General features: G+C 31.0%; 3 protein-coding genes across 3 annotated transcripts; 1 reads left to right on the forward strand and 2 right to left on the reverse strand.

Moving 5' to 3' along the window:
* The first annotated feature begins 2,258 nt into the window (after nt 1–2,258).
* Nucleotides 2,259–7,278, forward strand: NELF-B (negative elongation factor B). Its single transcript, XM_018547323.1, has 8 exons — nt 2,259–2,556; nt 2,671–3,150; nt 3,235–3,402; nt 3,717–3,842; nt 3,917–4,186; nt 4,271–4,555; nt 4,721–4,921; nt 7,054–7,278. The coding sequence occupies exons 1-8, from the start codon at nt 2,428–2,430 to the stop codon at nt 7,216–7,218; spliced, it is 1,824 nt and encodes a 607-aa protein (XP_018402825.1). The 5' UTR covers nt 2,259–2,427; the 3' UTR covers nt 7,219–7,278.
* Nucleotides 7,279–7,654: 376 nt separating this feature from the next.
* LOC108779737 (RNA polymerase II subunit B1 CTD phosphatase Rpap2) lies at nt 7,655–10,632 on the reverse strand. The gene is made up of 7 exons (XM_018547215.1): nt 10,574–10,632; nt 10,224–10,315; nt 10,037–10,151; nt 8,438–9,799; nt 8,212–8,372; nt 7,903–8,085; nt 7,655–7,826 (listed from the first exon to the last, which is right to left on the reverse strand). The coding sequence occupies exons 2-7, from the start codon at nt 10,274–10,276 to the stop codon at nt 7,655–7,657; spliced, it is 2,046 nt and encodes a 681-aa protein (XP_018402717.1). The 5' UTR covers nt 10,277–10,315; nt 10,574–10,632.
* Nucleotides 10,633–12,779: 2,147 nt separating this feature from the next.
* Nucleotides 12,780–13,586, reverse strand: LOC108779747 (putative RNA polymerase II subunit B1 CTD phosphatase RPAP2 homolog). The gene is given in 4 exon segments (XM_018547227.1): nt 12,780–12,931; nt 12,934–13,111; nt 13,346–13,460; nt 13,534–13,586. Coding segments are annotated over 4 exon segments (498 nt in total).
* Between the last annotated feature and the right edge of the window lie 2,770 nt (nt 13,587–16,356).

Below are 16,356 nucleotides of genomic sequence, written 5' to 3' on the forward strand. Positions count from 1 at the left end.
CTCTCTCTCTCTCTCTCTCTCTCTCTCAATTTCTCTATTTTCCCCTCTTTCTCTCTCTTCCTCCGCTTCATCCCTTCTATCATCGGCAGCCGCGCGCGCAGTAGGGACCTCGAGCAGGGTTGAATCTAGGCGGGGGTGCGAACATAACAGCAGCTGACCTGTCACTTTCACCGCATTCACACGGAAGTGTCGTATTTGCAAAAAAAAAAGAAAAGGAAACATGATTCGATTATTGTATAAAAAAAAACTCAGTTGATCTGGGATCAATGATACTTATAATTATCGAGAAATAATATAAAAGAAAAACAGAATTCGTATAAAGGAATTTTGTATATTTATTTGAATTGTAAAGAGAGAGAGAGAGAGAGAGAGAGAGAGAGAGAGAGAGAGAGACATATAAATATTACTCGCGTATAAACTAGAAAGAAGAAATTATTAATTGTGTTAGGAAAAGGATGTTACGCCAGCAATGATAAATCGCGCTTTGCGTTTGTATAGCAATTTTATGTATTTATTATTCTTATTTGGCAACCTCGCAAGCGATACAAAGGTGAGAGGATATGTTCTTAAACAACGCGCGTGCGTGCGAAAACGCCGAAGTCGAATTCTAGGGCAACCCGCTTTGGAGGGTGCCTATCCGCCACCCCAGCTGTAACCCGGTTACCTCGTCGCTTCTCGATCTCACCCGAGTCGATATCTGTGCTAGCCCGTTGCCTTTGACCTTTCACCTTTACCGCCCTAGCCTGATTTCACGACGCAGGCAACGACCTGCCTTATTTCAGCTTCATGTATTTTAATTGTTAAATGAATCACGACAATTTCTATTTGGAACTGTTAAATAAGTATCATAAAAATAAATACAAATGCTGCTATATACATTTATAACAAACATATAGAAAATGTGTAATATATGTATAATAATAGTGGTATATGTATTATATGATAAGAAAAAAGAATAAATTGAGTAAATATATATTATAACATTTATTTTATAGATTTTTTTTGTCATATAAGGATCAATGATTTTATACTTTTTATCTATTATATATATACTATATGCATACATACATGTATAAATAAATATATAAAAAAATATATATAGAAAATTTTAATTGCTTTATTTAAATGTAATTTTTATATAATATATTTTTGTGTGTATAAAGCAAATATTTAATAATATTATGCATCATTTGTGATTTATATATTATATGTGTAATATGTAAAATTATATATTATTATACATATATATATTCATATATGTATACGTGTGCATGCGTGCGTGCGTGCGTGCGTGCGTGCGTATAAAATATATATGTCTATAAAGATTAAATTTAAAATACAGTTAATTTTTTGTTTTTTTTATTAGATTAATTATGCTCACGACACCATTATTGGCTAAAAATTACATATTATTTAGAAGAATTTCAAGAAGCGATTAATTGTATTTTTTGCGTCGTTGCTTATATATGTGTTGTCTTTCAAAATAATTTATATAATTTTTGTACTTTGAAAATGACCCGAGATCGGAGTCAAAACGTTTGTATGATGTTTGATTCTTTGAATTAAATAGTTCGTTAATTTACGTGGCTCATCTTTGCCCATTTTATATTTATATTGTTTTATATGATACATATAGAGCCTTAATTATTATTACTTATTTATAAAGATTATTATTATATACGTATAATAATTTAATATATATGTATATAATTTATTTGCATGTTTCTAAAAGAAGCAAGAAGATCTTGAATATATTATTTTTATTTAACAAAATATTTTATATATGTAAAAACAAAAATTATTTTCAAATAGTAAAATAATGCGTGGTCTACAATGGCAGTAGCAGTAGTGGATGAGACTACAAGAGTAAGAAATTGACCAATCACGGTCGATAATTCTTCTCACATTCGACTGTGATTGGTCAATTTCTTACTTCTCAGTCTCATCCGCTACTACTATACTGCCATTGTAGACTATACATAAAACAAAAAATTTAAGACAGTAGACGTAAGCAGTAAGGAAATCAAAATGTTGGATTTGTCCTTACTTCTACTATGATTCTACTGTGATTGGTTAATTAAGTTTTACTGCAATTCTTTTGTGTGTCATCGCGTCCTGTCTGCGGAGCGCGAGAGCCATTAGGCCTCGTTTCCACGAGTCAACCAATTAAAACGTCTCTTCTTTCTCTTTTTCACGACGCGACGCATGACGCTCTCAGTGAAAACGCACTCTTTGTTTATAGATGGACACATGGCCAAATAGGTTTTGAAGTAATTGAGTGATAGGATTCTCAACGATTGATTCTGTGAGAAATAGCAACTAACAAGTTTGAATCATATAATTTATCGTATAAAATATAACAGATTTATTTCAAGCTCCGTTACAAAATAAGTAATCAGGTAAACGTGGATGTAATAAAACGAAGTCATGAATTCGGCAAAGAGTAACGGTGAGACTGGCAACGGACTGGAGGATCTTGGTATACCAGGACAAGTGTATTTGAGAGACGCTTTAACAAGTTGTACAGATCCACTGAAAGCTATTGAGGGATTTCAGGTAAAAAAATCAAGTAACAACGGCACCATACTCATCTCAAATTATAGTATAAATTTTGTATAGCTTATATCTTAAATACACAGTATTTTGCATAGTAATAATGTTCCATTTCAGCTGGAAAATGGCATATTACTACCGTCATTACGGCCTATGTTACCTCTGCTTGATCTGCACGGAGTCAGAAGGTTAGATTTCCATGCCTCCGTTCTCGAGGAGCTGCGGGAGAAACTGATCAAACAAATTGATGAGATCGGCGTAGAAAGGGCAGATAAAGGTGTCTCTGGAGACAAAAGAATGAAGGAATTATTATCGAAAAGTTTCCCTGCTGTCAGAGTCAATGCTCTGCGACCTGTCGTTATGTGTATCCTAAAGAATACCTTACACATTGATGACAAATACTTGCGAGTGTTAGTTAGGGAAAGAGAATTGTACAATGATGCCGATACAGAAGTAAAACGTCAGATATGGAAGGATAATCAAAGTCTTTTCGGCGATGAAGTCTCGCCGTTGTTCAGTCGTTATATCATCGAGAAAGAACAGATTCTGTTTGATCATCGCAACTTGAATAGTCTATTTTTTTTGCCATCTCCGAAGGTATATTATATTTGCTTGTATTTGAATTCACAAATCACATTTGAATGCACAATTTACATTATATAATTCTCTTACTTTGCATAGGTGAGAAGACAAGGCGAAGTTGTACAGAAGTTAGCCCACATGATTGGACATAGTGTAAAATTGTATGATATGGTACTGCAGTTTTTAAGGACTTTGTTTCTACGCACAAAAAATATCCACTATTGTACTCTCAGAGCAGAATTGTTAATGGCGTTACATGATTTAGAGGTAAACATATTCAACATGTTTGTTTATTTCATTGCATCACAGCTCTAGGTGCATCACAATTTTCAAATTGCATTACAATTATATTTTTTTTTTAAAACAATTGTAAATCTCTTATCCAGCTTTTACTCTAGAAGCTTGTTTCTTTTTATTGTTATTGTTTGAAGATTAAATTCTTTATGTAGGAATGATTGAATCAAAGACTTGTCAATTATAGTTCATTACCTCTACATGGAGCTATATCTTAGGATAACTTGATATATGTATAATTTAATTTGCATCGCTTCAGTTTTATTGAATATGTTATTTGCTGCCAGGTGCAAGATATCATTTCTGTAGATCCATGTCATAAGTTTACCTGGTGCCTGGATGCATGCATCAGAGAAAAGAATGTGGATGTTAAAAGGTCTCGTGAACTGCAAGGCTTCTTGGACAGTATTAAGGTAAATTGAATCAAAATCATGTTTTATAACATCATTTGTAAAAAGAAAGAGATATGACCTGTAGTTTTATATAGAGAGGACAGGAGCAGGTGTTAGGGGATCTAAGTATGATTTTGTGTGATCCCTATGCAGTAAATTTTCTCGCTAGCAGTGCAATTAAAATAGCGCTTCATTTGATAAATTGCGAGGCGTTACCCAGAGAAAATGCAGTGCTCGTATTGTTGTTAAGAATGCTCGCGTTAGGACTGTCTGCTTGGCAAATGATTGATTCGCAAGAGTTTAAAGAACCAAAACTGGACAGCCAAGTTGTCACAAAGTTCCTGCCAGCACTTATGTCACTCATGGTAAATTATACACAATAATCAAAATATTTATATATAGATTACAATTTAAAAATACAGATAAAAATAATGACGATTTCTTATTAGGTTGATGATCAAATAAGGCAACTCAACTGTAGACTTCCACCTGATGAAAGAGAAAGTGCAATCGCAATTATAGAACATTCTGGACCACCTCCTGATGCGTGTCAAGCATACGCTCAGCTTTCTGGAGTAGCAGCAGTTCTCTCCATGTATTATGCATTACATGTCGGAGGTGGCGGTGGGGTTGGAAGGGGTAGAGGAGATGCAAGAGGTTTAATGAGAGTTTTAGCAACATTACCAAACTGTCAAGCGCAACGGGCTTTTGAAGATCCATTTCTACACACGCTGGTAATATATTTAACACACACGCACACAATATATATTATATATGTTATATCTTATTATCAAATACGAGAATATACGACATTTATCATAAGTCGTCATTTATCACAATTGCATGAAATATCAATTACAAATTTTTATATTTATAAAGTTGTTGATTTTTAATTGCAGGTTTCGCTATTAATATTAAACATGGCTGACGAATTTTCAAACGAGTCTTTTTGTACAGTAATTTTTGACGAATTCTTCTTGGCCGGCTTAGCTAGGGACAACGTCACACGACATCTGTTAAAATTACTTTGGTACATACATCCTAAATTGCCATCCACGCGATTACATTCATTACTGAAAGCCTTACAACCAACAAGTCAGGTAATGCTCTACAATATTCAGAAAGTCTTATATGTTTATTAGATGTAATAATTAAGTTTAAAGGAACTTTGTGTTTTTATTATACATGTAATAATCTTTGAAATTGTTGGATTACGATTACAAAATTTTTCCGCATATACAGAATGCGACCCTTTGTTACAAGTCTGTCACTTTTACACTGAGCTACACGACATCCCAATCTTAAATTATTGAAAAACAATGGAAACTAAATAAGCTACGAGTCTATACAGTGAAAAATGACAATGGAATCGACGTCGAATTGATGTCGATTTGATGTTGAAATCATCAAATTGACGTCGAATTGACATTGATTCGACATCGATTCCATTGTCATTATAAGCTAGGATGTAAGATGCTGTTTAATATAAATAAAAAATACAAAACTTACAAACGTTTTTACCCTTATCGAGTCATCATCAGTGTAAACAATATTTAAACATAAGAACGGTTACATATCAGAATTAAATTCTTTTGTACATAAAGTTAAAAATAAAAACTACAATTTTATTTTAGATACGTAGACAACGTTTTGTTAGCTACACCAGGAGAATATTTAGCTGAAATCTTGAATATTTTTAATTCTTTTAATGAACGATTACAGTTTACTATGGAGATTGGTGATAGGAATAGACTTCGTTTTTTTTTAGATTTAATCATTATCATTCAAAATAATATCATTACATTTGACAGATGCAAAAAACCAACTTTTTCAGATTTTTTAATTTTCATTCTTATCATCCTATTTGCCACAAGAAAGGTGTTATATATCGTATAGTAGACAGAATCATTCTCTTATCACATTCCATGTTCCATCAATTTTGAAGTGATTCAAATTTTACTAAAAAATAGTTATCCCCATAATTTTATATTTTCAACAATATAACATAGAATTAATTATCACATTATTACAAACAGCAGTCACTTAAAAACAAAAAATCTAACTAAATCCAATGATTGATATTTTATAGTACCTTATGCGAAAACCGTCTCCGAATTCTTTTTTCCGAGATTGAGAGAGGTATTAATAAAAAAATAGCATTGCTATTCTTAATTTACAAAAATACATTACGCGTGGGATGTTTTGGATTACATGTCGCATCATGATGTAGGTAGTGTATAAGATATTTTGCCATGATTATGATGCGACATATGTAGACCAAACATAAAAGGCAATTAAAAACTAGAATATTAGAACATAAAAATAATTTTAAAAAAAGATAGGATTACCATCAGTTATTTCTAATCATCGTTTAAATCATGATCATGAATTCAATTGGGAAGAAATCAAAATATTAGATAATAAATCTTCGTATAATAAAAGATTGATTTCGCAGATGGTACATATAAAAATACAACAATGTGGTTTAAATATACAGAATGACACAGAATCTCTCTCTCTCGCTTCCGGAGTTACATCTATCGGTACTATCTTATCCCCTTCCTAAATCTTTCCATCTGTATCCTTCCCTTTTTCTACTTCAAATTCTTTCCCCTTCTAAATAAATATAGATCCTTTATCTATTTATAACATACACACTAAATTATAACGATCCCTAACTTGGTAGAGTGATGATGGAGATTTTTAATCTTTAACTCCAATACCATAAACACATTGAGGGTACTACTTATTTTTTAAAAAAGGTATGATAAATAAAATTTCATTATATAATTAAATGAATTAATTAAATATATAATATTTTTAACTTTTATCATCTATCCACTTTTGAAAATGGATATGAAATAATATTACTAGATGTGACACATAGATTTAGAAAGATAACAAGATAAACTTCTATTTTTGAAATAATTAGATATGCAAATTCTAATTTAAAAAAAATTCTATTTTTCTTTTTTTATTTTTAACTTTATGTACAAAAGAATCTAATCATGATATGTAACCGTTCTTATGTTTAAATATTGTTTACACTGATGACTCGATAAGAGCAGAAACATTTGTAAGTTTTATATTTTACTTTTTGTTTATATTAAAGGGCATCTTACATCCTAGTTTAGACTCGTAGCCTATTTAGTTTCTAATGTTTTTTTATTTTTTAAGTCTCATTATTATTAATAATTTTTAAATTATTGATTTAATATTTTTGAATTTAAAGCATAACGAAGCAGTCCATAGTCTTTACGAATCTCTACGTGACAAAGTTGGTAATCATGCTACAGAAGACCAATTAGCAGTAACAGCTCAAATGGATCCGTTAAGTCTCGATTGTTCTTCCTCTGTGTTTACTGGAATACCGCCATCAACATCGAGTACACTTTAATAATATATAATTCAAGAACAATAAAGAGTGATTTGAGCTTCCTCAGTTTACGAGTACAAGAAAGAGTGATCATACTGTGATGTGTATTATTATTATTATTATTGACATATATATCGTCTAATTTAATTAATTAAATTTTTATATATCTAATTTAATTTCTTGTCTTCAATTATATTATATATTAATAATTCTTGAAATCTTTTATTTAAACTATAATACTTTTTAATAAAATATACACATAAAAATGCAGTTATAAAATAGGTATAACATTATTGTAAAAGAAACATTTAGAGATAACTGAAATAAAATATCATTGCGATATTTTTACAATTAATTTTATATGAAATTAAATATAAGAATAAAATTAAAATTATAAGAGAGTAATTTTGATATATATACATATATATATATATATAAACTATATTTAAATTTTCATTTAGCATTGTTTATCGTTTGATTTAGATGCTTCTACATTGTTTGTTATTTCCATTAGAAATCTATCTAAATAATTGGAATCTAGTTTATATGTGGTCAAAATCATAGACGTGTACATTGATGCTTGCTTAGATTGGAGTAACAATTGCAATTGTGTATCAATCAAGCTCAACCTGGAATTATATTTATTTTTATAAGTATGTTTAAAATCAATTTTATATTTAGATTAAACATTGCAATTAAACTTACATTTTGATGATGATGAGTCCCACGAGTGTCCATTCAGCGGTTTTAAAGACAATGTTTGTAGCAGATAAATTAAAAGTACTTATCAAAATTTTGATTAATGAGTATTTCTCGTTATTGTAAGTACATTGTGCCAGTGAAGAAATATTAACATTGGTTGTCAAAGCGCGCATCAAATCTGGCAATCTGTAATTAATAAATATATTAATATATTTGATTAATATATATGATAAATATAACGATTGAATTTCAGATACCAATCTTTTTTAACATTCGATCTCTAATTATCGCTCGAAATGGAGAAATTATTACATTTTGTTAAGATTGTCCAAGAAAATTCGGCGACGAAGTGCATTGGGCGTGTGAGCGTCTGTTAATGGTAATATAGATTCAACGTTATCTTTATTTTCCGATTGTTTGTTACTATCCTCAGGTGATGTAATTGTCATTTGACCTTCATAAAAGGCACGTACCTGTACACATATTACAATTAGTTGATACATTTTGTTTTCGACCAAATTAAAATCTTTTATCATACCTTTAATTCCATTTTCTTTCCATCCTCTTGGAGTACAGAGAAGTGGGGTAAAGGTTTGAGCTCGTTTTTCTTCAAATCATGATCTTCCTTTTCATCTTCCATTTGCAACTTGTTTAACTTCTTACACAACTGTTGATACCTGTCATATTTCGTAAATTGCTCTAATAATTGATTTCTTTCATCTGCATCGCCTATTAAAAGACAAAGGGTATTTTTCGTAACCCATTCTTTAACACTCTGTTCAACATGTTCTGCAACTTTGAGATAAATATTATTTTGTACTCCTGCATTATCAGTTTTTTTCGGTCTGTACCTTTGATTTTTATTAATTCTACTTGTCTCTCCTATTTTCCTATATTCATTACACATAGATGCAGAAGAAATCACAGTATTATTACTCTTATGTATTTTATCCGATTGTATCATTTTTTTATCAGTAAGACTATTATTTACTTCATCTATCTGAAGTTCTAATCTCTTATCATGTTCATCATTCTCGTTGTTACTTATTTCAACCGATTGAGGCATTTCAAGCTGTAACCTTTCACTGGTGTCATTTTCATTGTTACTTACTTCATCTATCTGAGGATGCAACGTTTTATTATCAAATATATCTACATTAGTTTTGTTTTCTATATTGTGTTTATGTAAATGTAAAATATTTCCAGATTGACCAGCAATTTCTATTTCTAAATTTTCTAGATTTACATCTACTTGTTGAATATTATAGTTACTTTCATAATTTGTAAATTCTTCAGAATCAATTTCGCTTTCTTGATTCACATGTAGTTCTGATGAATGCATTTTGTAGTTGAATGATCTTTGTACATTGTTAGTATTTACAGAAGTCTCTTTTAATTCATCATCTTCCTCAGTGGCTACATTCTTCAATAAATAGGAATTGCATATAGTTTCTTTTTCAAGACTTGATACATTACTTGTATCTTTTTCAGTCTGACCGATTGGTCCATCGGTATGTTTTGTAGATTTCTTACTGTCGTCATTATTGTCTACATTTTTATTTTCTGGGAAGTTAATTCCAGCAACGTCGATTTCCTCTCCACACGTAGGCTTAGAGTTGAGAGGCAAAATTTGAAAGACTGGTATATCCTCTTTCTCTCTCAACCAGAGTGGACTCTCAAGCATTTGTTCAAGAAGAAAATTAGTTGCCCCATAACACAACGAACTGCAGAAGTTTCTCCGTTTGCTGACATCATACACTTTATTCTTACGTGTTGATATGTGATACTGTTGTCGGATAACAACAGTCAGCTGATTTGAACAGAGGACATATCCACATAGCTTTACTATTACTCTCTCCTCTATCACATCTTCCATATGGTTCTTACTCATAAATCCCAGCTACAAGAGTAATAAATCATAATAAATTATTGAGATCCTGTCGTTTCAAATACTTGAACCATCTAAATACTGACATAAGAAGCTTTTCTATCTCAAGTTCTGATGTATGATATACTGATGCAACAAGTTAAAATAAGATAGGTACAGTTTCTCTCATTCTAACTTACTGTACTAATTCAGAACTTGTTTAGAATTCTTCAAAAAATCAGACGTAATATTTATTAGCATTTACGTTACATTCTGCAGGAGCCAGTCAGGATTCACATGCGGTTCCAGAAGTTGCATAACTATCGCAAGAGCCTTCGCATCGCACTGTTTCTTTTTTATTATAGCTAGCTGCATTTGCTCCTTGCTTAAAAAAAATTCAATCCAAATGAAGAAGGTAATTTATCCATTCTCGATACTGACGTGCAAGAACACTTACCTCATCTTCTTCAATCTTTGTTGCTCAGTTATTTGTTTCTTGGTTGTTGACATCGTAGCTGGATTTATGCTTCTGGTCTTAAATCTAAAATCCTAAAATTCAGAATAAGATTGTCGGTTGTAATCGAAATTTGTATTCTATCTATATTAATCTCATTCTACAATTGCGTAAGTGTAGTTGTAAATGGATATAGTTGTACGAAGTAATCAATCCTAGTCAAATACGATGAAATGTTCGACTGTATACAGCAATTTACAACCATATTTACGCGATTGTAGAATGGGCTTTAGCTGAAATTTAAGATTTTAAAGTTAAGACCAAAGCATAAATCAGATATTAAAGTTGAGTACCTTAAAATATTACAAAATAACTTTTCTGTTTCGCACACTCGTTGCAATCCGCAGAAGTTATTGGAGGTTAACTTCCATCTACTAATTTACTTTCGTCTGAGAAAAAGCGCCTTTATGTGAACATGAACTACATAGTCATATCTACGAATATTTCTGATGGGTAATGTTATTTTTTATGGTTTTGTTCTGTGCTATTTTCGCAATTCTTTTGATCTTTTCCATTTGATGGAAGCCAGAAATAAAAAGCAATGTATTATTTTGTACAGTTTAAACTTTAACGTCCTTACTTTTTAATTGATTACATTTTGATACATGTAGCAATAATGAATATTTATTTAAGTTAATCAGATAATTATTAACGCAAAGGACGGCTTTTTTATACATATATATTCAATTTAAAAAATTTTTGGATTTGTGTCTAAATTATTTATTCAGCTATATTTTTAGAAACTTGAGCCAAGTCGTTTTCTCTGTGTAAAAATCCAATAACAGGAAAACCAATGTACTCTCGTCGCAGATTTAAATCAAAATGAACGAGCCGCAGCCGGTTCGTCGCGTCGCGCGTTTGTTTCGGGAGTGCCGTTAAAGTTATCGGACTAATGGACTTTTCACGATCATCGTTTTGTAAACGTGGCTTGCCGCAGTGTCGCGCGAAAGATTTTTATTAGTAATTAATCCGCGCGCGATTATAGATACATTATATCCGTGAGTTTTTCGCGAGTGTCCTGTGCGAGAGGATGATACCCCAATTTTTAGAGGAGGAGGAGGTCTCGGAGAGGCATCGAGCATCGGCGGAGAAATTTTGGGGTGAGTATTATACTTTTTCTTTGTATAAAATTAATAATTATATTCTACATTCATCCTTATTAATTTACGCGTTATTTTTTACGCGGTATTTTTTCTAAACTTTTATTATTTTTTTTTGTGTAAATCTATAAAATAAATATTTATACAAATACTTGGCTTTTCTTTTATATATCTACGTATATATATATTTTTTGTACCAGTAGATTTTATTTGTGTAATTTTTAACCCCGTAAGAAAAGCTTACGTCAGGCCTGTCCAATTTGAAGCCAAAACGCAAAGCCATCGACGCAAACAAATTCAATTAGAGTAAAATTTTAGGAACACTATATAGTATTGATAAGCGTCACTCAGATGCGTATCAATACTTTATAGATTCCAAAATTTTATCTGCATTGATGGTTTTGCATTTTGGCTTCGGAGCTAAAATTAGTTAGGTCTGCGTAAAAATTATCTTTCGAAATGTTAATCTTTTTAAGCATATCCTTAGTTGAAATTTTATGTTTGTTACAGTAATATCATAACTACGTGACAGAATAACTCCGCCCGTTGCGCATCGTCGGTGAGTCAAAAAGTTTTAATAGTTAAATAAGGATTTCGACTTAGGACTTAATAACAAAATTCTTTCAGTAAATAAAAATATAGTCTAGACATTGCCAAAAAATATTACTAAATATGTATCATTTTGGTATCAAATAATTGGATAAATTATCTTATTTGAGTGTGTAACAATAAATTTTTAATTCCTATAATTTATGCAGATATCTCTGCAGTTTTTGGTACGATCAGAAAAGACTAGAGTCAATAAAATACACACGCGTTCAAAAGCGTGTGAAAAAACATTATAATAAAAAGAGGAGAAAATTTCTTGCATTAGGAAGCTTATGGTATCAATATTATTGTTGATTATTATAGATTGATTTGCCACGATATAATTGCACTGACAATTCGTGCAAAAATAGAAATACAACGTTGAGCAAAAACGAGAATTCGTATTTACCGCTTATTTTGCAAAATTTAGAAGAAACGGAAATGCAACAAATTCTTATAGCGATTAAACTGTTTATTCGCGTATACGAATGTATTATTCGAATCGCGAAGCGTGCGTCCTGTCTTGCTTAACTATTCTTTTGTAGACCATAGTTTCAATCATAATACGCAAGGTAATCCAATAGAAAATGATTAAGAGCGATTTTTCAATAATTATTTCTATAAATTTAAGAATTAAGAGTAGAAAAATTTTAAAATAAAATATTGATATCATTCAATCGATCTCTTTATCAAATATTTCAGAAACAAATACAGAACTTTCTAAGACATATTGATTGGTCTATCGGTGTATATGTTAGATTTTTTTATTATTGTCATTGTCTACAATTCTACATCTTTATTTTGCGGGAAGTTAATTCCAACAACGTCGATTTCCTTTCCATGCACACGTAGGCTTATAGTTGAGAGGCAAAATTTGAAAGACTGGTATATCCTCTTTCTCTCTCAACCAGAGTGGACTCTCAAGCATTTGTTTAAGAAGAAAATTAGTTGCCCCATAACACACGAACTGCAGAAGTTTCTCCGTTTGCTGACGTCATACACTTTATTCTTACGTGTTGATATGTGATACTGTTGTCGGATAACAACAGTCAGCTGATTTGAACAGAGGACATATCCACATAGCTTTACTATTACTCTCTCCTCTATCACATCTTCCATATGGTTCTTACTCATGAATCCCAGCTACAAGAGTAATAAATCATACTAAATTATTGAGATCCTGTGTTGTTTCGAATACTTGAACCATCTAAATACTGACATAAGAAGCCTTTCTATCTCAAGTTCTGATGTATACTGATGCAACAAGTTAAAATGAGATAGGTACAGTTTCTCTCATTCTAACTTACTGTACTAATTCAGAACTTGTTTAGAATTCTTCAAAAAATCAGACGTAATATTTATTAGCATTTACGTTACATTCTGCAGGAGCCAGTCAGGATTCACATGCGGTTCCAGAAGTTGCATAACTATCGCAAGAGCCTTCGCATCGCACTGTTTCTTTTTTATTATAGCTAGCTGCATTTGCTCCTTGCTTAAAAAAAAATTCAATCCAAATGAAGAAGGTAATTTATCCATTTTCGATACTGACGTGCAAGAGCACTTACCTCATCTTCTTCAATCTTTGTTGCTCAGTTATTTGTTTCTTGGTTATTAACATCGCATATTTATTATCTAAAATTCTAAAATTCAGCGAATAAGACAGTAAAGGTATAGAATACCCTGTTGAGTTTAAATTTTGATAAAAATACAATTATTCGACGCGTCTTGCACGAAACGAACGAATCTGGTAATAAAAAGGAAATCTGTCATACCGACCACATGTAGGCTGTGATGTTGCGCTATGAATATGCTTTCTTCTACTTGTTTTTTTCATGCTCTGTGACTTCTTGCGCATGCGTTTCACTATTCCGTACAATAGAGTGCACGAAATTTAAAATCAATTTAAAAAATGAATTAGTTACTCGTGCAATGTTTTTATTATACGTAGTTTTGTTCCAAATAAGTCATAACCAATATAGACAGTAAAGGAGCGGCTACGCCTTCGGCTCGTGCGACCACTCTGCACTCGTTACAACAGCCAACTTCTCGCACTTGTCATACAATGTACTATTATTTAATGAGGAGGATAGTAAGAGTAAAAAATATTGACACACATTTAAAAGATCATTGCCAGAATATATTTCCAGTGCTTTTCTTTCTAATGGCAACAGGCTGATTGCCATTAGCTACAATATCGTTTTATTCATACTACTCTCTCTCTCTCTCTCTCTCTCTCTCTCTCTCTCTCTCTCTCTCTCTCTTTTATAATCTCTCTCTTGCATTCATAAATATGAAAACACGCACGCTGTAAACCGCGAAATAAGGAATATATTTATCTGTACACCATTGACCGCAAGATTGTTTTTAGATATATTCTCCCACGCATATCTTTGTTCATTATTCGGCCCTATGATAAATATTGTCGTATTTGCTTTCTATGTATTTTCATGATACAACGAACATTTTTTCGGAATTTTCAAGTTTTTTTAGTAAAATGTTGCAAACATTACATAATTTGTGACAAACATGTATATATTATATAAATATTTACGTTATTAAGAAGAATGATCGTATAAATTTCTAAGCCGCACGTTTAAAAAACATTTAAAAAACGCTATAAAATATTTTTTTCGAATTTATTATATCTTTTTATGATATTCTTTAGATATTCATGCTATTTATTTAAATCAACACTTTTTACAAAAATTAATATATTAAAAGGAATTGATCAAAAAATTTTTTTGGAAAATTTTCTAAACTTCTCTCAGATTTGGTAGGTGAAGATTGACTTTACAAACGTTAAATTTATTTCTTGTTAATTAAAATTCAAGCAATCTCCGGGAATCATATCCTATTTTGTGTTTAATTATAACTTACTCGTCGAGTATTTTTAGATATATTGGCTGTAAATAAAATATATTAACTATTAGAAAGTAAAAATAAATTTGAGAATTTTTAATCCCTCTATTATCATATGCAGATATTTCGCAATTTTTGGTATGATCAGAAAAGATTAAAGTCAATAAAATACATACGCGTTCAAAAGCGTGTGAAAAAACATTAATAAATAGGGGAAAGTTTCTTGCAGCAGGAAGTTTATGGTCATTTTTTATTATTACGCATTGATTGCCACGATAGTTGCACTGACAAATTCACGCAAAAATAGATACAGCGTTGTGCAAAAACGAGAATTCGTGTTTACCGCTTATTTTGCAAAATTTAGAAGAAACGGAAATGCAACAAATTCTTACAGCGATTAAGCTGTTTATTCGCGTATACGAATGTATTATTCGAATCGCGAAGCGTGCGTCCTGTCTTGCTTAACTATTTTCACCTAACTATTCCTTTGTAGATCACAGTTTCAATCATAATACGCAAGGTACTCCAATAGAAAATGATTGAGAGTGATTTTTCAATAATTATTTCTATAAATTTATGTTAAGAATTAAAAGTAAAAAATCTTAAAATGAAATATTGATATCAATCAATCGATCTCTTTATCAAATATTTTACAAACAAATACGGAACAACTTTCTAAATTAAACTTTGGAGTATACTTGCTTTGAAGGTAGAATAGAACACTTTTTGCCTTATAATTAACTTTCTTTTAATCTACTCAAATTACTTGCCAAATTGAATCACTTATTATACGACAATGTGCTACATCTGTCAATTGTTTAAGGCACGCTTACTGAACAATTGATACATCGCTATGTAAAGATATATAAAGAAAAAGATAAATAAAACTAATACTTCAATATATTATTGTCCAATTAATATTTAACAAAAAATAAAGCACTTTATATTAAATGTGTACTTTTAGGTGCAAATTAATGTTCGATACGTCTAAATGAATGAATTTATTTAAAATTTATGAATAAATGAATGAATTTTTATGGTAAGTCAATTTTCAGATCTGTTGATATTTTTGAACAATAATTGCACTGTATTTAAATGCACTTTAAAATTTCGTGTTTTATTTATTACATGATATTAATTAGATAATAATTTATTATAAGATTAGTTTGTAGTCATGTTTTTTTTGCTTTTTTCTCTATTATGCACCGATCGGTATGTCTGGTATATCGCAAGACATTTTAGTTTTGATTGATATTGAGCATATATATTACATATATATATATATATAAACATGTATATATATAAAATATTATCGCTTTCGATTTGAGCTATTCTTAACAACTAACTTAAATCTGATGCCGGCAACGTTGTCCCGGCATTATCCTCTCGCATCAGTGTTTTGCCCTTTGCGTATAGGACATTGCACAACACGAGTGCTACGAGAGCTAACCCTTTGGCTGCGAAGAGCGCGATACGCCAACGTAAAATTGTAGAATCTATGACAGCGGAGGGAGAAAACGAATCGGCAG

This window comes from Cyphomyrmex costatus, unplaced genomic scaffold (assembly GCF_001594065.2).
Source record: "Cyphomyrmex costatus isolate MS0001 unplaced genomic scaffold, Ccosl1.0 scaffold1211, whole genome shotgun sequence".
Taxonomy (NCBI): Eukaryota; Metazoa; Arthropoda; class Insecta; order Hymenoptera; family Formicidae; genus Cyphomyrmex; species Cyphomyrmex costatus.

Bases quoted from the DNA above. Each gene is read 5' to 3' on its own strand.
- NELF-B (XM_018547323.1), top strand. From the start codon at position 2,428: ATGAATTCGGCAAAGAGTAACGGTGAGACTGGCAACGGACTGGAGGAT. The intron at 3,403-3,716 runs GTAAACATATTC...ATTTGCTGCCAG, and splicing joins TGGCGTTACATGATTTAGAG to GTGCAAGATATCATTTCTGT. The intron at 3,843-3,916 runs GTAAATTGAATC...AGTTTTATATAG, and splicing joins GCTTCTTGGACAGTATTAAG to AGAGGACAGGAGCAGGTGTT.
- LOC108779737 (XM_018547215.1), bottom strand. From the start codon at position 10,276: ATGTCAACAACCAAGAAACAAATAACTGAGCAACAAAGATTGAAGAAG. The intron at 9,800-10,036 runs GTAACGTAAATG...TTACTCTTGTAG, and splicing joins CTGACTGGCTCCTGCAGAAT to CTGGGATTTATGAGTAAGAA. The intron at 7,827-7,902 runs GTAAGTTTAATT...ATATAATTCCAG, and splicing joins GGACTCATCATCATCAAAAT to GTTGAGCTTGATTGATACAC.